This window comes from Pan paniscus, chromosome 5 (assembly GCF_029289425.2).
Source record: "Pan paniscus chromosome 5, NHGRI_mPanPan1-v2.0_pri, whole genome shotgun sequence".
NCBI lineage: Eukaryota > Metazoa > Chordata > Mammalia > Primates > Hominidae > Pan > Pan paniscus.
The window spans coordinates 95,182,428-95,206,355 of NC_073254.2; the positions used below are offsets into that span (position 1 = coordinate 95,182,428).

Consider the following 23,928-nt stretch of genomic DNA (forward strand, 5'->3'; position numbering starts at 1 on the left):
TAGCACCCATCCACTCAAGTAGTCTGAATTCCAGAGAAAAACCCAGTGAATCACGGTCATCATCCTCAATACGGACAAACTGAACTACCGTGGCTAATTTTAATAAATTTCATATTTGAGGTTATGAGAGAAAACTATCAATACCAGTATAAGCCATTTTGATAAAAACTTAATACATAACAAATCTGAAAGCCTACTGAGGAGAACTGCTTTTATGAGTAAGCAGAGGGGCATCTACCTACCTCTCCCATTCAGCTCCCCAAAATAATTCTAGCATCAGTTATTCATCATTTTCATGATTTCATGGACTAGTGTTAAAATCCAAGTACCCCAAAGACTAACAAAGCTTAAGGGCTTCATACTTTCCAGAGGATAAGTTTACGAGACTCTTTATGATAACAAACAGCTGAAAGACAGTAAAAGAGACTTAGGAGAAGCAGCTGGAACATCAATGCCCCCAAGATGGGAAATGCTAAGAACAAGCTTCTCCTGATTTGTAGTTTTACTGAAATCTGGCATGCCACAGAAAAAAAAGAAGTTCTGTTTCTGAAGTTAATGTATCAGTCCATCTAATTTGTCTTATTTTCATATAAATGTCTATTGATTACAGTTGATATTAAGTTTATTAATGATAATCTATTTACCTAAAACAGACAAATTCTCAGTCCAAATGCATCACACTACCTAAGACTGGAGCTATAAAAGCCTCAAAAGACCAACTCAAAGTCACACTAGAGATGGGAAGGTTTCTGATTCAGCTAAGCTTACTTACTGGATAGTATCAGAGATCTTTAACCACACACCTTAGATTAATGCCAACCCCTACCTTGGCTAATACCTCTAAACTGATAAGAGAAATGACCCATTTGCTTGAGCTCGGCAAGTCAGATGATTAAAGGTTAATAACACATGTGTCTCTAAGGCTATATAAGAAAATATTCTAGCCAAAAAAGTCAATAAAACTCTGTACCTCACCAAAACTGGAGATTTATTTTGAAATGAATCAGAAAACATAAGCATACCTATGTAAAAATCATGAGGCTTCCTGACCTAGGATAATACATGCAGTTCTAATTACGTAGTTCACAAAAGGCAAAGTTGTAGAAAGCCCAAAACCAGACAACTAAAGTAAGGGAGGTAAAATGGACAAAGGTTCTATTAAATAGGGAAAGACTAGGAAGAGAAAGAGGATGAAGACTGAGTTTCGAGTCCTACCATCTTTCTTGGGGACCTCCATTTGGATAATAGAAAAATGAAAAACAGTGTAAATTAGGTTAACAGGCTCCCATATCTAGAAACACCAGATCTAGAAGACACCCTATGACATGCAAAATACAGGGGGAAATGAGATAAATAGAAAATAAACATTATAGGTAAGTTTAGCAAACTTTCAGCAGTTGATTAAGTTAGAGAGAGGAATGGAAGGTCAACATAGACTCAAAAACTATCTGGATATCGTCATGGATAATCCAGCACTAATAGTTTTTAAAGGAACTATGGATGCATTGAAGCACATGCCTCATGCTTTGGGGCTGTGATGAAGAACAACTATCATCTCTCATGAGAACATCCATTGAGTCTCCATGATGGCACTCCACGTGGAGTGCCAGCTAAAGAGTCAGATTATTCCATCCAATGCAATAAATCTTAATATCCCTTAAAAAGTAAGTATGACTAACTAAGCACTGAGGGGGAAAAAGAGTTTGAAGAGAAATGGTAGAATTAATCCAAGTTATAATTTTTATTAAAAAATTACCGTTTGCTCATTGCCTTCCCCTGTGGAAGGCTGATAAGTGATCCTATATTTCTGCACACGACCACTAGCAGGATCCCACTTAACAGTCAGGCTGTTAGATGTTGCATTGTACACTTGAAGGTTTCGTGGGCCACTTTTGGGAGCTGAAAGAAGATTGTTGAAAAACAGAGTAAGCAGACAGAACAATGCCTCCCCCTAAAATATATACAGCTCCCAAGGCAATCAGAGAATTCTATGCCTCTGGATTTATAATTAAATTCATTCCCTTAATAAAAATGGTTATTGATTCTTAAATGACTCCTTAGTATGGACTTTCATTTTGCTTCTGTCCCTGCAAACGTGACATGTTGAAGTTCCAACTTCCAATATGATGGTATTTAGAGATGGGGCCTTTGGGTGGTAATTAGGGTTAGATTAGATCATAAGGGTGGGGCTGCCATAACGGGATTAGTCTTTGTAAGAAGAGACATGAGAGAGTTTATTCTCTCTCTCTCCTGCATGTGAGAGAGTGAGAAAATGAGAGAGACTGAGAAAGGGGCTGGCTAGCTATAAGCTGGGAGGAAAGCCACCACCCAGAAACGAATTGAATAGCACCTGGGTCTTGGACTTCTCAGCCTCCAGAATTGTGAGAATATAAATTTCTGTTATTTATGCCATCCAGTCTAATCTTTTGTTATGGCACCCCAAGCTGATCAATACACTCCAAAACAAGTAGTAGCAAAGCAAAGTTTTTCAAGAAAACCCTATGTAAAAGAGTTCTCAATGAACATCTTAGGATTTAAAAGCAGATGACCTATTTATTATGTATCTTATGGTACTTTTCATTTATACATTCATTCATTATTTGTTCATTCAAACAATTCATCAAATTAAATTCTTACCTTGTGTTGTTAAGATAGGCACTAAAAGAAAACAGAATTTGGGAACACATTACTAATATAGCTGTAGCCCTATTTTTTAAAAATTAACTTTAAAATATCAATGTCCTATTTGAAAGCTAAACACCTACGTGTGCGCTCACTGCCAATCAGGTCATCACTTTCTGACTCATCAGGATAGATGGCAGTAATGGAAACTTCATAGACGGTGTTGGGGTTCAGGTTTTCGAACACCAAAGTGTTTTCATCTCCATTTAAGATGGTCTTGGAGAAAGAGGACAAAAACATACCCACGCAAAAGTAAGTCTCCACTTACATCATACACACTCAATGGCAGTTTATTTACATTATTTAGCCAGATGTTCCTCCTGCTCTGATGCATGTCATGAGCTCAAATGTCAATAAATGCTTATTGACAACAAGAGTAATACTTCTTTAAAGTAAGCTTCCCTACAAATTAAATGGGACATGAAAGACAGAGAGAAAGATAAAGAGAGTTAACTACCTCCATCTTATCTGAGCTTCCAAAAGGTGCCCAAGTTATTCTGTAGAGAGACACATCTGAAGCTCCATGATCCCAAGTCCCTCTGAAACCCTCTGATGTTACTTCAGTAATCTTTAAGTTTGTTGGGGCTGGCACGGGTCCTATCATGAGAAAAGGCAAGCAGACTAAGTTTTTGAATGTGAGCTACAAATGCAATTTAATATAATAAAAACTGCCTTGTTTTATATTAATGGACATCTGAAAACTGATTGAATACGTTGCTTAGAACCAAATATTTCACCAATTCCTAGAGCTCTGGAAACTGCAAGCATTCTGTGGATATAATAGGTTATTAAGGATATTCTATTTAAATGATGATTTTTTTAAGATACCATTTAGTACCTTTCTCCAACTTTTTAAGAATCAAATCAACACTATGGACTCTTTCACACAGCAATACACAATACACAAAGCACAAACTTGGCCACATATCAGAGAGTTAATGGACCTTCTCCAGTCTATCAATAACCCCAAAGACACACATAGACTCTGGGTTAAGAAGTCCTTATTAACCGAGAATGTCATAAACTAGGTATGCTAATATATTATACATTAAAGATGATGCTCAAGGAAATAGTTATTCATTTATTGTTCATAATTTGTTGTTCTGATACCCAAAGGAAACAGTTTCATTTTTATTTTTTAAAAACACACATACCACTGCAGTTTAAAAATGAGAATGTCTGCCTAGCTGTAAACAACACTAAAAGTATTGCACTCTGACAATTGATTAGAACATACATACACACTGCTACACATACAGTGAATTCCAATCTAGGAATATTGCCACAGGAAAGGAACTCTGAGCATGTTACGATCCAGGTAACCCACACATAGCTTCTTCCTATAGATCACTAACCTTAAACATGATATGAAGCAGAACATGCTGACCCTGTTCAGAGAACTGAACACCTGGAGACCCAAATGACTGCTGAAATCCCCTTTCACAACCCCTCCATTGACCAGGTCCTCTGGCTGTTTTGCAGCACAAGCATATTTTTATGTCTGCCACCATTCCTGAGCTTTCACTGTCACTTATTTCTCTATTTTCTGGTAACCAAAGCTAATTACACAAACCCCAGAGCCATTAAAAATTTGTTCTAATAATTACAATGAAAAGGCCCATTGAGATAAAGAGAGTGGTACTATTTCCACCAGCAAAACTGCAAAACAAAGCAGCATTAAGAATGTACTTTAAATGTATCTGAAAATTATTTGGAAATCTTAAGGGAAAATATATATTAAAAATATTAATCTACTATACTGAATTACCTGTCTCACTAGCCTTTCTTCCTGACTTCCTTTTCTGTTCACTACACCTGTTACATTATTTTTATGCAAAGCTGTCGTCTACTGATGCATATGCATCAATTCTCAGCTCCAGCCATGACCCTTACCAGGTAAGAACTTAAGCCAGGAAAATAAATGAAATTGCTAAGAGATCTCACATGGTAAGAAAATAGCAGAGTCAAAAAGGGAGAAGTGGTTATGTCTGAAGTTAAGAAGCAGGTTATGGCCAGGCACGGTGGCTCACGCCTGTAATCCCAGCACTTTGGGAGACCGAGGCGGGCGGATCACGAGGTCAGGAGATCCAGACCATCCTGGCTAACACGGTGAAACCCCGTCTCTACTAAAAATACAAAAAATTAGCCGGGCATTGTGGTCGGCACCTGTAGTCCCAGCTACTCCGGAGGCTGAGGCAGGAGAATGGCGTGAACCTGGGAGGCGGAGCTTGCAGTGAGCCGAGATCGTGCCACTGCACTCCAGCCTGGGTGACAGAGCGAGGCTCTGTCTCGAAAAAAAAAAAGAAAAAAAAAAAAAAAAAAAGCAGGTTATAACATTTGACAAGATGCCCTAATTAGGTATAGGCAGCTGGGCACTAAAGAACATGCCATTGAGCCTTTGGTGAGGAATTTTCTGGAAAGGAGGAAAAGGTTCCAGACTATAGTATCAGTCCCATCAATAGGTTACTGGATGTGGCTGGGCAAGTTGCTTAAATTTCTAGACCTGTGCTGTCCATAATGGAAACCACTAGCCACATGCAGTTGGCTATTGAACACTTAAAATGTGGCTAGTCTGAATTGAGATGTGCTCTAAGTGTAAAATACACACTGGATTTTGAAGAACTGTTACAGAAAAAAGGTAAAATGTCTCGTTAATAATTATTGTACTGATAGCTGTTGAAATTATAATGGATATATTTGGATATACTGGGTTAAATAAAACATTATCAAAATTAACTTCATCCATCTATTTTTGCCTTTTTTAATGTGGACACCAGAAAATGTAAAACTACATATAAAACTCCCATTGTTTTTGTTTGGAACACTGCTGGCTCTAGGCCTCAATGTTTTTTTTACTACTATTTGCTTTATGTAATGGGCTGAGCACTGGATTAAGTTATTATGTGCCAGGCACTGGAGATACAAAGTTGAGCAAAATGTCTCTTCCTTCATTAGGAGAGAGCAAGGGGGAAGTAGAATCCATAGCAAAAGACCAACAGGCAATAATGACTGTGTTAAATACTATGGAGAAACCATGAGAGGCAGAGGAACTGACATCTCCAGGAGCTGCAGCAGACGGAGCAGGAAGCAGGGTCTGGGCAGGCTGCCCGGTATCCCCCAGCACTCCACTTACAGTGCAGTCGCCCCTTCCTCTGAAATCTGACAGCACACAATTTCAGTGCCACCTGACCTTCCTTACATGATCCCATGTATTCTCAGTTAATTTTTTCTTATCTCCACAACTAAATCATGAACTGGTGAGGGCAAAGATGCTTATATTTTGTTACCCTTGATAACACTTCACGTATAGTAAAATACCCCAAAAAATTTATAAATAATGCATCTTTTCCAAAGCAAATGTGCAACATACGTCAAGAAAACTTGCCCACCCCACTACACATACATGCACACACATACACAGGTGCACATCAAGTAGTTGTAGTTGGAAGATAAATTAATGACAGTGGCTGATGGAAAGTATCATAAAAGGAATGGATGCAAAGATAGAAGATGGGACACCTTGTTACAAAAAAATAAGTGAAAAACAATCTATGAATCCAAGCATTATTAAACACTGGCAAAGGTAGCATTAAGAAACAAAATGACCCAGTAAATTGTGTTACACATGCATGTAAAGTGTTGTTTCCCATTATCAATGGAGCAGGAGCACAACTCACGGGTAGTTTCTTGAGCAGTCACTGGAGGAGACTCCCCCTCGTCATGTACTGCAGAAACGCTGACTGTGTACAAGGTCTGTGAGAAGAGGTCTTTGAGGGAAGTGCTGGTCTCTGATCTGTCCACCTCTACCTATAACAGTAACAGAGCAGTGGAACTACTTTTACAAAGGGTTTACTTTTGACATCTCTCTGTTGTTTACTGTACCTGTCAGCGTAAGAATATAAAATTGTGATCAGAAAAGAGCAGTGTTTTCCAATTTACATGAGAATCCAGAAACTGGACACAGTTTAAATATTTCCAAACTGGAAAAAAAATGTATGTACTAGATCATATGGCACATGACTCTCTAGAAAATAATTACTGCCTATGTATTCAAAAAACCTAACCATTTTTCCACCTGTTTCCCTTTATATCACTGCATTATTTCTTTCAGCAATGGTCTCTTACGCACAGCATTACTTCATTTGCTATGCACAAGAATCTTGTGAGATCCACTGGCCATTGTACCCCTTTTAAATGGAAATGCAGAATGAAATAAATGTGTGCACATGTATAAAGTAGCTTTTGTATAATCCACAAATGACCAGCAGAACCAGTCACTGAGTGCTTAGAGAAATGACTCCTATGTTCCAAAAATGCCTCTGAGATTCTGACATTAATACTCCCTCAAGCACACACAAGTTTTGCTGGTTCATGAAGCCCTTCTTATTTGCTCTAACTTTGAATCTGGTCATCACGGAACTCCCAAAAGAACACTCCCAAAAGGACACCCCTCTAACAACATACTTCTCCTTTCTCTGTGTCCTTCTCTAGTGTCCTATCTTCCTGTTATCTGACAAACTGCTCCTCTTCATTGCTGCAACCTCTTCCTACCTTTTATTTTTAGAAACATGACATTTTCTAGTAATTCTTAGAATAGAGAGCCATATAAGGAATCTGGATGGGAAGGAAATACCATTTAGATTTGATAACTTTTTATCTACCAAGGGATGATCTTTTTGAGATTAATATCACACAGCAAAACATTTCTGTTTTGACAAGACAGTCCAATATATCATTGATTTTCAAAAACTGCTTTATTAATATCACAAGTTTTCAACACTGTGTTAACAAAGTGACAAGTATTCAAAACATGCTATCATCCATACTTGATAAAGTTCTTTTTTTAAACCTACTAGGAAAACAAATATTTTCATATCTACTATCATCTTCAACCTACCTCTTTGACATCCTCTTCTGGTGTTTTGTATCGAACAATATATTTACGCACTTTTCCAGGCACAGGTTCCCAAAAGACATTCATAGTGCTGTGAGTCACGTCTCTGAGTTTCAGATCCTGAGGTCTGGGTAAAGGCACTAGAGAAGCACGAGATATTAAATCCAGATGTGCTTCTCAACCACAAAGCTCCAAAGCATCCATGCAAGCTTTCAAGAAGTTGTTTGGAGAAAATTTAAAGGTGTTTGGCAAAATAACTGAAAAAAATGATTATGATGATAAAAGTACCATGATTCTACCAGATAGACTGAATTCTTCTTAAGAAGGTTTTTCAAAAATAGAATATATTTAATTTTTTGTTATCACAAGGCTAACTTCTCAATTATATATTACTCTTCTTCCACATTATTTAAATAATCTCTTGCTGCTCAACCCCATAATAAATCATAATTCATCATAAATGTACAGCTCATGTTTCTTTATCAGATATTTAACTCAAGACAGAAAACAAAATCAATAGAGTTATGCACCCTCAAGAACGTGACAGAAAAAAATAGTTACAGAGTGAAGAATGAAGATGAGCCCAACATTAAGCATCCAATAAGCTTATAAGAAAACCCAGACACCTAAATTGTTAGAAGAAAATCCAAATGGTAAATGTTTACCAAATCTAACATAACTTTCCATTATAAAAGGGGGAAGGAGGATAAGGAATGAGGAGATTTTCTCCTGTAATATGAGATGTATTTCACTCTTTCCAGCTGCCCATTTGACTAGTTTAACTTGTCTCTCATTCTGACTCTTTACATCTGTCTTCCTAACTCTCTAGCTCCACTTCCACATTTCTGCGCCTCCATCTCTTCAACATTTTTGTCTTGTGTATCTCTCTCTGCCCTCCATTCCTCTACTGTTCCAGTCCAGCACCATACCCAAGTTTGTGACCATATTTGTTTTTAATCTCACTGTGACTTTGGGTCTCCTCTCTCAGCACTTTCAGAACATGAGTCTCTATCCCTGGCTGACTCCCCATTCCTTCCATCTGCCACTATCCCATTTTCACAAAAGCACCAGCCCCAGACAAGATCTAACATATAAAGGAGGATTAATAAATATTTGTTTGTTGTCAATTAATTTACACTGACCCATCCTGTAGGGGATCTTTCTCTTCTCTGCCCCATCATGCTCTGTTTCCTTAGTCCCTTTTTCCTCCTTGAAGTGCCTTCAAAACTCTTCATTTTCTCAGAAGTGTGGGCCAAGACTCATTAAATTTAAGCCAGCTCATCTATCCCAGCATGTCAATCTCCCCAAGCATGAAGCAAAATACCAGCTGGGTAAGGCAAGAGGCAGTAAGTGGGTAAATGCAATCATTGTCACGCTTCAAGAAAAAAGCACCTAAATGCTTAGTAAAACAAGTCAGAAGTACACAAAAGGCTGACCAACACACACAAGAGAAATGCAAACCAGGAAGGAGTCCATATGGTCTATACTGCTTTGTATAATTTCATAGTGGTATTCCCAACATCTAGCCCCGTGACTGGCATATAATAGGGGATCAATATATCTTTGCATTGGGTAAATTGATTAATTCACTTAACTGAAACAGACTTAATCATATGTGCCACAGAGTTTCTACATCAACAAGAACTTGGAGCACCTTGATATTAAACCCAATGTCTTCCTCCAAAATTATACTCACTCAACATTCCCATTCTCATCAATGCTATATGTCATATTTCATGGATCTAGGACAACATCATTCATAAGATGCACCATTGTCTTATGTTGTACATTCTGATTGGCACCTAGCCAAGAGCAATAATAGTAAGACACCATTGACTGTAAAACACTTCAATTTCAGGCATGTTCAATGTGAAAAAAATACACATCCTAGAATGAATTTGAGATGCCTCCATAAATCTAGAATTGAGACATTTATTCTCAAATTTGATTGTCAAAAGTAATAACTGTGACTTTGTATATAAATTATCAAATTATTGTTAGCATCACATGAAATAAATTCTAATGAACATTACGCTCACAGCAATAAGAAGGGAAATAAAACTAAGCAGTAGCTTACAAGTGACTTCCCGAACAGTGACAGGTTCACTAGTGAGGTCGTGCAGGACAGCCTGGACTGTGACTGCATACTCCGTGTTGGGAACAAGGTCAGTCAGCTGCATGTCATTCACTGTTGGCCCCAAACGCACCTGCACATGGATATGCACAGCAGAAATAAGATATTCAAATCAAACTTTTCCATTTACCTTTGGAATAGTCAACTGAAGTCTATTTGTACTAGATTACAATACAGCTTGTATTTTTCATTTATAAGATTACATCTCCTTTTCCATGCTGATGTTTTCTTTTTTTGTTTGTTTGTTTTTGTTTTGTTTTGTTTTTGAGACGGAGTCTCACTCTGTCACCCAGGCTGGAGTGCAGTGGCTCAATCTCAACTCACCGCAACTTCCACCTCCCGGGTTCAAGCAATTCTCCTGTCTCAGCCTCCTGAGTGGCTGGGACTACAGGTACTTGCCACCACACCCGACTAATTTTTGTATTTTTAGTAGAAAGGGTGTTTCACCATATTGGTCGGGCTAGTCTCGAACTCCTGACTTCAGGTGATCTGCCCACCTCCGCCTCCCAAATTGCTGAGATTACACAGGCGTCAGTCACCGTGGGCAGTCCATGCCAATGTTTTCTACAATGTGTTGCAGACCACAAACCTACTTTTCTATTTTTCCATTTTGTATGTAAAGTTATAAATGAGTTCGTAAGTAACTGCAGTATAATAGGCACTATAAAGCTATAAAGTCTTGGGAAGACCCAATGTTAAAGAAACAAACATCTTTCACCTCTTTGGGTCTTGTTGGCTCTGTGTCCTTAACAGGTTTGTATGACAAGATGTAGCTAGTAGCTCCTCCCACAGGCTGCCACTGCACATGCATGGTGGTAGGGCCAACGTCATAAATATTCAGGCTGACTACAGGCACTGGCACTTCCAAAACAGAAAAGCAGACCATCAGTCTAGTTCCTTTCATTCCACTCATTTTTAACCATTGTTTTGTACTCAATTATTGATATTTGTATATACTAGACAGTGGGTTACTGTGAGAAATCAATAAGAGTTAATATAATCCTTCCCATTGCCCCAAAAAAATCCAATTTACATTGCTCATTGCACTTCATATTCAAGACTGCATGTTACCACTATTTTGTAGAAGGAAAATGTTAAAGTTCAGGTGTCAAATGGCATTCCAGTGAGTCTCTACAATAGATACCAACTTCCTGATACGTTACTCTCTTTTTCTGGAACATCACTAAGTTGACTATTTCTATTCTTCAATCACAGAACTTTATATATATGTAATCAACACTATTTTTTATATTTCTTCAAAAAATAAATTTAAAATAAGAACACTATACATTAATAACTGGAACATCAGGGATTTATAGGCTTCTTGAAGATAAACCCATGAAGCAGAGGAAAAGGTTTACAATCTCCCTATAACACCCATATTGCTTCCAATTATTTTTTGTTCAAAGATTGAGTTCAAAGTTTTAAGAAATTATCATATTAATCCTGCCAGTTATAAAATACATTATTTCTCACCTCCTATAGTCTAATATAAAGGGATATAAGAGAAGAGATAAAGACCTAAAACTTGAGCAGTACATAAAGTCAGTTCTTGCTCTAGAGAGTGATGCTCACTCCTTCTTCTTAAAAGTGGCTTTCCTTCTTCCCCCTAGAGCCCAACCAAGAAGCAAGAAGTAGGAAAGAATATTTTCATATGTCTCTGGAAGCATTACCAGGAATAGGAGCAAGGAACATCTACCCCAAAAGTGCTACTCAAAGCCAAAGCACTTAGAGTTTCTCTAGCAAAGACCAGATGCCAGAAAGAAAAGAGAAGATCTCACTGGCAGCCGGGAGCGCTGGTCATTAGTAAAAGTGAAATCGGTATCTCTGTACGCTCTTCTTCCTGATCTTAGTCCCACTCCCCACATGGTATCCTTCCTCATATCTTACTCCTGATGTGCTTTATTCCTCAATAAAATGTCAACATATAACAACAGAGTAAAATGTAAAATTATCCCCCTGAAAGGTATATTTGCATTTTAGGAGATTTTCTTGAAAGCAAAAGTCTAAAGACTCTAAGAAGTGAATAACTCCATTAAAGGTTGTTTTCCCTCTAGATCATTATGGCAGTGACCCCCTATTCCACAGTGGAGCTCCATGATGGCATGATCAGCCAGCAGGAGTAGAAAACCACTGAGTATTTTCTGGGCACCTGCACAAAGATGGCACTCAGTAAATATTTATAGAATGAATGTTAAATAAAGAAATTATTTGGAAGGTAGGCAAAAATGGGCCATCATGCTTTATCTTGGAAAAGAAAGCAATGAGAAACAATTTTTTAATCTGACTTACAGGTTTTTTCTGTCCCCTTCAGAGGCTCACTATATTCATCTTCTACCACAGAATACACATTGACAACATACTCAGTTTCAGGCTTCAGATCTTTCAGCACTGTGCTAGTTTCCATTCGACTCACATAAAACTAGGGGGAAAAATTAAACAGAGCAACAACGTATGTATAATCAGTTCCCTTTTTCCAACTATAGTTACAAAGTAGTTAACTGCAGTGAGCTTAGAATCTATATTTCAATTAGGCCATTGTCTTTTGTATTTGGAAACTATCAGATTACAATGAGATCTTGGACAATTCATATAATTTTTCTCCCAGCTGTTATTTATTTGTAAAATGAATGGGTAAAAATAGATCATCTTCAATGTTCCTTGCTAACTCTCTGATTCTACTACAAATTCATAAATAAATCAAGCATCTTCTAATTATATTTTAATGAAAAAAACATAGTGATATTCTACAATTCTTAGAAACCGTAACAATTTAAGCAAAGCTCTTTCCCTTTAATTAAAGCCAGATGGAAATGCCTGCCTAGCAAAGTCAAGAATAGAAAGCACTATTCTTGACTCATTTCTGGCCCCTCTTCATCCCTCTTGCCCCTCACCTAACATTATTCTCAGAGTCCTAATGAGGAGGACCCAATCTCAACATCAGGAAGAAGTAAGTTGTAGGTGTTCCTACTCACTTCTTGACGTTTCCCTCCAGAAACTGGATAGTATTCCACCTTATATCGATCCACACTGTCAGAAGGTGGTGTCCAGCTCACTCTAAAAGAACGATGGGTTCGCTCAGAAATAACTAAGTTAGAAGGTGCTTCCAAATCACCTACACATGGAAATAAAGGGTATACACTTTTCTCATTATTGTAGAAAGGTGACAATATTTGAAATGACATTGAAACAATATTATGCTCCATATTCTAAGCTTTCACACACTTCTTTTCACATACTAAGTAGCTACAATAAATCTGTATTAGAGGCTCATCACCTGTAAGACCATTATGAATAGGTAACTAAAAGGTTTTCTAGCCTCAAAAGATTAAAACATGAACTCGTTGTCTTTCCTTAAAACCTGATCCTCCTCTTCCTTACGAACTTTACCAATTTACAAGTCACTGAGACTCAAGACCCGATATGGTTTTGCTGTGTCCCCACCTGAATCTCATCTTGAATTGTAGCTCCCATAAGTCCCAAGTGTTGTGGGAGGGACCCACAGGGAGATAATCGAAACATGGGGGTGGTTTCCTCCATACTACTCTAGTGGTAGTAAATGTCTCACGAGGTCTAATGCTTTTATAAGGGTTTCCTCTTTCACTTGGCTCTCATTCTCTCTCTTGCCTGCCACCATGTAACAACTCCCTTGCTCTTCCTCCATGATTGTGAGGCCTCCCCAGCCACATGGAACTGTGAGTCAATCAAACCTCTTTTCTTTATAAATTACCCAGTCTTGGGTAGGTCTTTATTAGCAGCATGAGAACAGACTAATACAAGACCTCTGAATCACCTTTTGATACTTTCTTCTCTCTCTGCCCTTGTACATATAATCAGTAAATAAGAATTTAGGTCCTGACAATTTAGCTTCTCCATTGTCCCTATCACTATTGGCACCACACAACTTCCCTGCCCTCATTATCATTTTGTTTCTATATACTCATGTCTTCTCTCCTTAACTAAAGGTTATGCTCTGTGAGGACAGAATTGATTTTTCATTCATTCTATTCTCTAACAGGATCTAGTTGCATAACAAAGGAAGCTGACAACGTATCACTGGAGAGAGTGCAAACACATGTTTTTCAATCTGGGAACAACCTACCGCCTGTGATTGTGCTCCCTGTGGGTGGATATAGGTGAAATGACTAATACATAACAGTGTCTGGAATAAATGCTGATGAAAATAGAAATATTAAGCTCAATATGTCTAACAGGAAAATGGCCCAAATAATAATTAAAAGAGAAAGGGATTAATCCAATAACTCCATAAGCATGGCAAATCATTCTCGTATAAACTCTTTCTACTTTTTGTGCAAGCCAAAACTGGGGAAAGCCTTTCCATTCTTAGTATCTTAACTTTTATTGTACTTGGGTAAGAGTCAAACCTACAAAATTATCAAGCAATTTTACTGTCTGGGAAACTAGAATGAATGCAACTATTACATAGTTCATTTTTTAAAAAAAGCAAAACAGATAAAAGATGTTTTCATCCCACTCAAAGTTCTCTCCAATGGAATAAAACTACAACTCTCTCAGCTAATCAAGAGCCAGAAGCCTACAAATTCTGGCTGCCAGGCTGGTCTATTTCTCCAGGGAAAAAGTCAATCTGTTGTTCAAAATTCAAAAAAGAAAATCTGCAAAAGTTAGGAGAAAGAAACCCAAGAGGGAACATTCAAATAAACATACCCCTAGCACCCAGAGCAAGTGAACCATTTCTACCACATTGTTTCTTAAACTTATTCCAACTTTTCCAAAACCAAATTAAATTAATGAAGGACAATTTTACCATAATCTACATGTACTTAAATAAAATTTTTCTCACATAATAAGAGCCATGATTTTTATCATTAATTTTTAAAAAACCTTCAAATTTGGTGATTACCATGTTTTGTCCCATGATTTGCACAGAGAGTAATCATTATGCACCATCCTTTTTTGGTATAAATCCAGTTCTATAATTTTATTTCAATATCCTAATTCCTTAGCTATATCTACTTTTTTAATACCCCTAAAAACATCTTTAAACATTTGACCCAGACTAAGTAATTTTTCTCCAGATCTCAGTTTCTTCACTGGTAAAAAGAGGTTATATAATTTCTAAATGTCTACACTGTAAAATTGTAGCTTCTCTTTATATTTAGGGATTATAAGTGTAAAGTTTCAAATCTGATCATCTACAGTTGAGGCAAAGCAAATCAGATATAAAGACTGCTCTTTCATTCCTGCTCACACTAGGAAATTTAAAAAAAGGTACCAAAACTGAGGAAAACAGGAGTCTGGGAACAACCATCCAATAGCAATGTAGTAACTAAATGGAGTGAAGATGCTTTAAGACAATAGGTATATACCAGAAAAGAAAGCATCTCTCCTTCCCTCTCTTCCTACTCCTTCCCATTTATATATATGTTATGTAGGGGAGGGTGCAGGTATGCAGGATATAAACTAAATATGTCCTCAAATAAGCTAGAAGTCATTGAGGTGCCATCACGAGAAACAAATCAGAAAAAAAAATCAGTGACTAATGCAGTGATTCTCAACTGGGGACAGTTTTTTTCTGCAGCAGACATTTGGCAACAACCTAAGATCTGTTTAATTGCCACAGTTTAGGGGATGCTACTGACATCCAACCGGCAGAGTCCTTTCACACTGCTAAACATTTCATAATGCACAAAATAGTGCCCTCCCCCCCACCCAAAAGAATAATTATTTGGCCCAAAATACCAGCAGTGCTGAGGGAGAGAAACTCTGGGTTAAACTTACCTGGACCTTTGACACTGTTACACAAATTAATGGTGAGATCATCCACTATCCTGGAGAGTGACTCAAAATCTGCCACATTGTATGCATGGGTATCATCAGGATCAGTTGCAATCATCTTTAATTCGACTTCATCAGCATTTTTAATACCTTCAAAAAGGGATATATACAAATTAAAAGCACTTCTCAGAAAAAAATTAATGGAACGAAGCAAATGATTTACGGCTTTCTTAATTCATGGCTGCTTTTGGCCAACTATGAAGGTTTAATAATTAGTTAACTAAAACATACATATTATTTTTCTCAATAATAAAACAGAAACAAAGGATAATACAAACTGAAAGCTCTTTTAAATTGGCTTCTTCTAAATGTATATAGCACCAATTTCCCACCAAAAAGACTCTCTTCAGTGTTTTTTCTGGAATGTAAAATAATGGATATCAAAAATAAACATGGTTCTGTGGAAAACCAAGTAGGAGTTTTTATGAATCCTATTAATACCACATTTTTCTTCTTGATCTATTAATTTTCATTTAAGAAACCATGTAGTTTTGTCCCCAAAAAAAGAAGAAAAAAATGAATTAACTTCCTGGAACATTATTTTGATAAATTATGTGATAGAAAAAAATGGTTTTTTTTTTCATGCTTCAGATAAAACTTCTAACTACGAAAAATATCCTCAGCACATTTGTAACCCCAGGGGCATCACTGTCCTTTTCAGTGCGTACCAATAGCAAACAGCTCCACTCCCTCATCCTTGAGTTTCTTTGAAGGTGCTTCAACATCGTCTTGTGATTTTCCATCAGTAATGAGCACACCAATTTTTCGAGCTCGAGGTCTCATGCCAGCTTGGGTCCTGAAGTTCTGTTGGCGAATGAAATTCAAAGCCATGCCTAGTGGGATTTTTAAAAGAGAATCAGTCACATCACCATTCAGCCACAAACCTTAACCAGAAGCATGAGCTGAAAGAGTGTCAGACAGTCCTTACTCACCTGTGAGAGTATTGCCTCCTTTGTATGGCAAGTTTGCCACAGCTTGCAACAAGCTCTTCTTGTCTCTGTGCGCATTTAACTGCCACTCTGTTCTGGGATCCCCACTATACTGAGCAAGAGCTAAAATGACACCACTGGCATTAGCGCATGTGAAAGAGAAAGATAAAAATGTCTAAATGGCTCCAATGTTGTCAGAACCTACCAATTTGTACTCTTTTGGGGCCAATGTCAAAGACTTCCACAATACGAGAAATGAAACTCCTCACGGTTCTAAAATTTGCCCGGCCGATGCTCCATGATCCATCCACCAGCAACACAATGTCTGCCTCAGCTCTGGTGAGACACTCCATCCCTGACATGGCAATCATGAGACAAGACAGTAAGAAGCAAATTGTTGGCAAGGGTACTTCCTTGTCACACCTCTACCACTCCCTGGATCCTCAGTGTTGCCTGTCTCAGTACTATGGTCTAGCTCGGTGATGTGGAGTAATAACCTCAATTAACAGTCTTAAGAGTCAGCAGTTCCTCCAAAGATTATTTCAGTGGCCAATCTTTCCTTTATCTTTGACTCGATTTCCTGCCCTCTTTCATAGAACCTGGAGACTTGAATTAAGCCATTGTTGAAAATTTGATGGGCTCACAAATTCAAAGGCTGAAATAAATAAATAAGAATGTATAGCTGTCTAACTATGAAGTACTAATAACTTTAATAAAATTGTAATGTAGTCAAATCATTAGATGCTGCATTCTTCTGCAATATTTAATGGTCATAGCAGACAAGAATGAGATGGACTGATAAAACATGTAAACTAAAAAAAGGTTTTTGTGAGCCAAAAATTATCTTTTCAAATAGCTAAGCTGTTAGGTAACTACCACATATATATGAAGGATTAGACACATAACTTTTAAAATTATACCTTTTTGAGGTAAAGATATATTTTTTAAACCCTGATATATTATTATTTAGCTATTAATCATTTAAATTTATGATCTACTATGAATAAAAATCAGGTAAATATAGATGGTGAAGTTTGCACATTTAAAGAATCAAGAAAGAAGGAAGACAATTTAGAAAAGTATGCAAACAAATATACAAATTGAGAGCTGTAAAGATAAGCACAAACATTGATACAAAGGAAAAGCTTTGGAAAGAGAAAATAATCCCAACATCCTCAGTGTACAAGCTACAAAATAAAAATATAAGTCAGTTAATATCATCATAAGAGAAACAATAGAACATTAATGCAAAACAGCAAGATTTGACACTTGATTTTGTCCACATCCATTTTTTTAATGTTCTCCTTCCCAAAAGCTTATATTACCAGCTATAAATTTTCCAGTTTATTACAAGGCTAGCATTTGGTCTTTATATTACAAAAGAAATCATTGGAAAAAATTAAATAATGCTCATCACACTACAGAATACAAATGTGTCACTCCTATATTATATACTATATCAGGATTAAGGATTCCCAAATACTATCCCAAGGAAATAAGCCCTTACAAGCCTGCTCCTGCTCTGCCCAGGTCTACTCTTTTTTAGCAATAATGAAAACTATCAGAAGTAAGCTCTGTCCACCACCTCCGTCTCTAAGAATGTTAAAAACTAGCTTTATGTTCATAAAGGCTGTAATTGTGGCAGGGACAGAAAATCTAAGGGGCTTATGTTACCATTTTCCTTCCCAAGTCATAGTTGCCCACCTATTTATGTAACCTAACACTGCTTACCCAGCCCAAATAAAACATTTCTGCAATGACTTTAACAAAAGAAAACTGCATCTTAGTCATTAAAAATAGAAAAAGGTACAATATCTACATTTAGTAAAAACTCTTTAAATAATAGAGCTTAATTATGCAATAATGCATAATTTTAAATTTAATATTTAAATGCATTAATAAATTTAATGCACAATTTTAAATTATGCATTATTACATAATTTAAAATTACTACATTAATTACATCACTAATAATTATTAATACATTAATAATTATATATTACTCTTAAAAATAGATTTATGTAATAATTTAAGTATGAAATAATGCAATGCTGATAAAAGAAGTATAAAAAAATACTGTCAAAAAGCATGCTTGACTGGATGTTTGAAGAAGTTTTTTTGCTAAGTATGTAAATTATTGAAATAAATTTTAGTGTAAAATTTGTATCATTGTTTTCCATTGTATGATACCCTAACAGTTCACATTTGAAATAGTTTCCTAAGTTGTTTTCCTCGAGGAATGTAACTCAATTTCTTACCAGAAGATAAAATTGGCATTACAGTTGTGTCGGAAAGGGTTGTCATTTCTTGTCCAACAAGTGGTGAGCTTTCTCCTCCATCAAACATTCCAAAAACATTTACTTTATAGGTGGTACCAGCCCTAAAATGTTAAAGTATATATATAGCCTGTGAGAACCATAGGCTCAAGTGGTAGCACTTTTTTTTGCTTGCTTCGTTAAAGACATTCTTCTTGATCTACAAGCTTTCACTATGAAGAGTTTATAGTGTACAACATTATAAGAGAAGAAAAATAATTTCCGCCTCTTTCTCACTTACGCTTACCGTGTGAGGTGTCAAGAGAAACTAGACAGCAATCATTCCAGAGAACACTAGGAATTCACAGCACTGGTTTCTGTCTTGCCTTTCTAGCAGATGCAGAGTCTCTACCCTGCCTTTCAGCATGTCAGGAAGGGTCAGACTCTTTAATCTTACTGTTTCTAAGCAATGGGCTTTAAGAAAATAATTGAAGTGCTGTACTTTGCAAGGTAACATAAGACAATGCCTAACACAATGCCTGACACATAGTAAGCTCAATAAATTTTATACTCCCTACTCTGGTAAAAGTAAATCACAAGCATTTATATAGATTTCAATAGTCTTGAATGAATGATTGAAAAACAAACTTCCCAAAAGACTACACACAGTAGTTCATTCTTTTTACTGTAATGAATGTAGGGTGCTGTTCGAACTGAAACTTCCTTGTTTTTCACTGCACAGCCTGGAGCTGGACCTTTCATGAGCCCAGCCTTGCCCTTTCCTGCCAGCTGGCACCCACAAGGTCCTGCCTTCTTTCTCCTGTATGGCACACTGGAGGGGGATTCACACTCAAGATCTCAGCATGAGTCCCTCAAACCTTGCCAAAAGGTACAGGAACCCCCACGCTTCCACATGGCTACAATTTCGGTGACATTGTGTAATAAGAACATTAATTTCTTAAAAGCAGGGTGTTATTGAAAACACCAATTCTGATCCCTTAAAAACAAACAAAAATTATTAAACATTACAAAAAAATCCTGCTCAGGCCTAAATTCTGTTGCTGACCCCTGAATCCTAACTTCAACTCCAGCAGCACCAAGCATAAGAAAACAGCTTTAGCTGATTTTAAATACTTTGCTGGCAAACAGACATATAAGTGATATTTGTGTAAAGCCTACTAATTTACAAAAGCTATTCAACCTTTTAAACAAATTAATTTCATCCTTTGACACAAACGTAATTAATTCCTACCTAAGTTCCTCCAAAACAACTGTGTTGTCATAGGGTCCAACCACTAACTCCCCCAGTCTTCTGTCATCCCCCGTAGGGTGGAATGTGACTTTATAACCCTTCACTTCCCCAGGGGCAGGCTCCCAAGTCACTCGGAAGCTTGACATGGTTGGGTCAGATGTTTTGAGGTTTCTAGGAGACTTAAACCGAGAAGCTGTAAAGACAAAAAGATTTTTAAAATATTATCTGTAAGACTAGGCTTTGGGGTTTCTTTTTTATTAGCCCCACAGAAATGCATATCCATAAAAAGGGTTTAAGTCCGGTAGCACAAAATAGCATATTCCATAGAAGTCCAGATAACAGAGTGCTAGCTAAGTAGAAGTGTAAATAATTCTCACAATTCAGATTAGATTTGCATAAGAACATTAATATGTAGAATCATTTTACCAGGAACTAGATTGGTAAAAATAACATGTTATTTAGACATTGTCTAATAATTATAATTTAACTTATTACAGAATCAGTTTTAAACATTTACAAATGAAGTAGACATACCAAAGTCATCTTTTAAAACATTACCTTCTCTCCCCCTCAAAATATAATTATTATTTCATACCTGTTGTTCCTGATCCTTGCCTAAGCTTTCCTTCTCCCGTCTTGTAAATAGGAAGAACTGTGATGTCATATGTGGTCTGTGGCTGAAGTCGCTTTAACACTGTCGAAGTGACTGTGGGGGGCACCTTAGCAACCATTTGCTTCCCTCTCCCATGAGGGCGATAGACAACACGGTAGTTGACGACTTTCCCTGGTGCTGGTTTCCATGTAACTCTCATTGTGTTTTCTGTTTCTTCATCTACTTTCAGGGTTTTGGAATCTTGAGATACTGTGAGATAAAAGGAAAATTAAACTGTATACCATGTTGAAAAAAAATGTATGTCCACCTCTTCATTTATGTGAAAAGAAACTCTCTGTGGCTTCTTAAATATGTACACTGTTCCATTGCTTAGCACTGTAATCTCTCATAAATTCATGATGGCGTGTGAGCCTAATCTCATCAAGATCTCAGTAAGATGTTTTCATTTTATCTAGCTAATACTAAAAAATGGAAGTTCATATTGCAGAGATTTCCTATTTGCCTTCTAGAGACTTTAGTAAAAAAAACATCCATTTCCGGAGATAAGGTTTTAGAATTTTTATTATATTTCCATCTGTAAAGAATTTATCCAGTAATAATGCTGTGGAGAATACTAAAAATTATGAATGCAGGGTTGGACATTTTACTTGAACTTTTTCAGAAAAAGTTGCAATCCATAAATAACTAGCCAGAGTGACTGTAGTTAACACCATTCTTATGATTGCCACGCACATCTCAGACTATGAGCACAAAAGAATAGGAAACTAACACTTCAAAATATCTCAGGGGCTCTAAAGATAAACTGGTATATGCTGAGTATTTCAGAAAGCACTATCTGTAAATAGTGTTTGCTTAATGTGTAATCAATAATATGTAATTATTTATTAAATTCCGTTTACTAATATTTCACAATTATTAATAATGCTATATGAAATAAGTAACCAACAGCCACAAATAACCTACAACATCCTATTTTTATACATAATTAGAGTTCATAAGCAGGACCATTTTATTCAGTTCAATAATCAGTGTTCAAAAGAACATAAACATGTTCTATAGAAAAAGATTAAGCTAAACAAAATTCAAAATCAGCAAAGAATCTTTCCTGATTGTAAGAGAAAATTTCGTGTTCAAGTGGTCAGGAGCCATTTGAAACAATGAAGAAACCCAGAAAAAAAAAAAAAACCTAAGAAAAATAAAACACAATAATTTTCAGACACGACATCAGCTGGCATAGGACACTGATCCCTAAGAGAGATAAGGAACAAAGGGGAATAGGTTCTATGATTGCCCAGCTATTGCTTGGAATTTCCAGTCCCCAGTAAAAGAAAGGGGAATCCAGATGGAGGCTGGTGGCCTCCCTTAATTGTCAAGATGTTGTTGCAAGTCTGGAGAGCCCAAAGCAACCAGAACTTGAAGAATAGAGTACTGTGAATGAGAGAGTGCCACAGAGAAAATACTTGGTCTTCAACCTAGGATAATCAGTGCACATGTGTAAGAAAACCACCCAAAACTAGGGAAAGAACCACCCCAAAGGAGCCCAGGGAACAATTTATTGAGCTCACACAGGGTTAGAAATGTTCCCCCTACCCAGAAGAGAAAACCTCACAACTGTAGGGAGATCATGTAGGATATTTAGTAGGTGATTGTCTCAATAATGGGGCAAAATTAGTCCTAAACTGAAACAGTTTAAAAGCAAATGTCAGATCAAACTATTTCCAAGTAACTTAACTGTATTCCAGAATAAAACTTAAGAATATTTATAAGAACGTAAAAATATCTAGCACCCAAGCAAATAAAATTCACAAAATCTGACATCTAATAAAAGTTACAAGACATGCCAAAAAGGAAAAACTTATGACTTGTATCATGGATTGAAGGTCTCCCACCACTAAATTCATGTATTGAAGTCTCAACCTTCAATGTGATGACATTTAAACATGAGGCCTTTGTGGAGGCAATTTGGGTTTAATAAGGTCATCAGAGTGAGGCCTTAATCTGATAGGCTTGGTGACTTTATAAGAAAAAAAGGAGACACCAAAGAGCTCTCTCTCTCTTTCCACATTCACAGCCTGAGAAAAGGCCATATGAGGACATAAAGGAAGGTGACCACACACCAGGAAGAGAGCCCTCACCAGAAATCAAACCCTGCCAGACCTTAATCTTGAACTTTCCAGCCTCCAAAACTGTGAGAAAATAACTTTCTGTTGTTACAGCCACTCAGTCAATAGTAATACCTTTTGTTATCACAGTCCAAACTAAGACAACACATAATAAGAAGAAAAATCAATCAATAGAAACAGAACTAGAAATGACATACATTACAGAATTAAAAAGGATGTTAAAACACTTATTATAACTATATTTCATATGTAATAATGGTAGGAGAAAGATTAAGCATTTTAACTAGAGATATAGAACATATAAAAAGACTCAAATTAAACTTCTAGAGATAAAGATAAATCTAAAATGAAAAATACTCAAGATAATATTTACAGCAGATTAGAAAATATAAAAAAATGATTAGTGAACTTGATGGCATTATAATAGAACATGAAACACAAGGAAAGAAAAAAATTTTTTAATGAACAGAGCATCAGTGAGCTGTGTGACAACTTCAAGCAGACTAACATATGTGTAATTAATTGGAGTACCTGAATAAAGTGGGGGTGTAATAAATAAAGTATTTGAAAAAATAATGGGATGGACTGGTTCAAATTTTATAAAAACCATAAACTCACAGATCCTAGAAGTTTAGTGAACCCCAAACACAAGAAACATAAAGAAACTATACCAAGACACATCATAATTAAATTGCTTAAAATCAGTAATAAAAATAAAATCTGTAAAGCAGCCATATTTTTTTAAAAACACATAATATGTATAGAGGACAAAGATAAGAATGATAAAGTAGGCAAATTCAATATATGGTTATGATGGTTATGAATTATGCTTCTGAGAGATAAAAAATATAATTTCAATCAAAATTATATTGGCTGCAATTTTTATTTTTAGGTTTAAAGAAACTAAGAGAACTCTCAGTGAAGTCCATTACTTTCTGGAAATATTAAAATTTATTTAGATTAATCATCAATTTGCTATTATTATTCTCCAGGTACATGAACTATTAAAAGAAAAAAGTTTATATATATAAAATATATATTATTATATAAAAATATATATTATATAAACATATATATGTATTTCCAAACAAAAAATCTAAAGACTTTACCTGGAGTTTTGAAAATAGTACAAGAAAGAATAGTATATAGAAAAATAATCTATTTGGATTATTAGCATTACCAGTTGTCACAAATATCAAATAAGTTGATGGGTGTCTAACAGTTTTCTA

At 36.3% G+C, this 23,928-nt stretch overlaps 1 protein-coding gene across 6 annotated transcripts in view; it reads right to left on the reverse strand.

Annotated features, from left to right (window-relative positions):
• The window catches only part of COL12A1 (collagen type XII alpha 1 chain), a 152,741-nt gene that overhangs the window by 50,709 nt on the left and 78,104 nt on the right, over positions 1–23,928 (reverse strand). For 3 of the 6 annotated variants that reach the window (XM_055113891.2, XM_057302545.2, XM_063605381.1), the window contains exons 15-31: positions 20,559–20,825; positions 19,964–20,156; positions 18,715–18,836; positions 16,662–16,811; positions 16,460–16,579; positions 16,196–16,360; positions 15,471–15,617; positions 12,686–12,825; positions 12,003–12,132; positions 10,429–10,571; positions 9,654–9,783; positions 7,580–7,716; positions 6,360–6,489; positions 3,140–3,279; positions 2,766–2,898; positions 2,638–2,658; positions 1,757–1,899 (exon numbers count right to left, since the gene is read on the reverse strand). In XM_055113891.2, coding sequence (XP_054969866.1) covers positions 1,757–1,899; positions 2,638–2,658; positions 2,766–2,898; positions 3,140–3,279; positions 6,360–6,489; positions 7,580–7,716; positions 9,654–9,783; positions 10,429–10,571; positions 12,003–12,132; positions 12,686–12,825; positions 15,471–15,617; positions 16,196–16,360; positions 16,460–16,579; positions 16,662–16,811; positions 18,715–18,836; positions 19,964–20,156; positions 20,559–20,825 — 2,411 coding nt within the window. Of the gene's footprint in view, positions 1–1,756; positions 1,900–2,637; positions 2,659–2,765; positions 2,899–3,139; positions 3,280–6,359; positions 6,490–7,575; positions 7,717–9,653; positions 9,784–10,428; positions 10,572–12,002; positions 12,133–12,685; positions 12,826–15,470; positions 15,618–16,195; positions 16,361–16,459; positions 16,580–16,661; positions 16,812–18,714; positions 18,837–19,963; positions 20,157–20,558; positions 20,826–23,928 lie in introns of all 6 variants that reach the window. The other 3 variants (XM_063605383.1, XM_063605384.1, XM_063605382.1) reach the window with 2 other exon arrangements.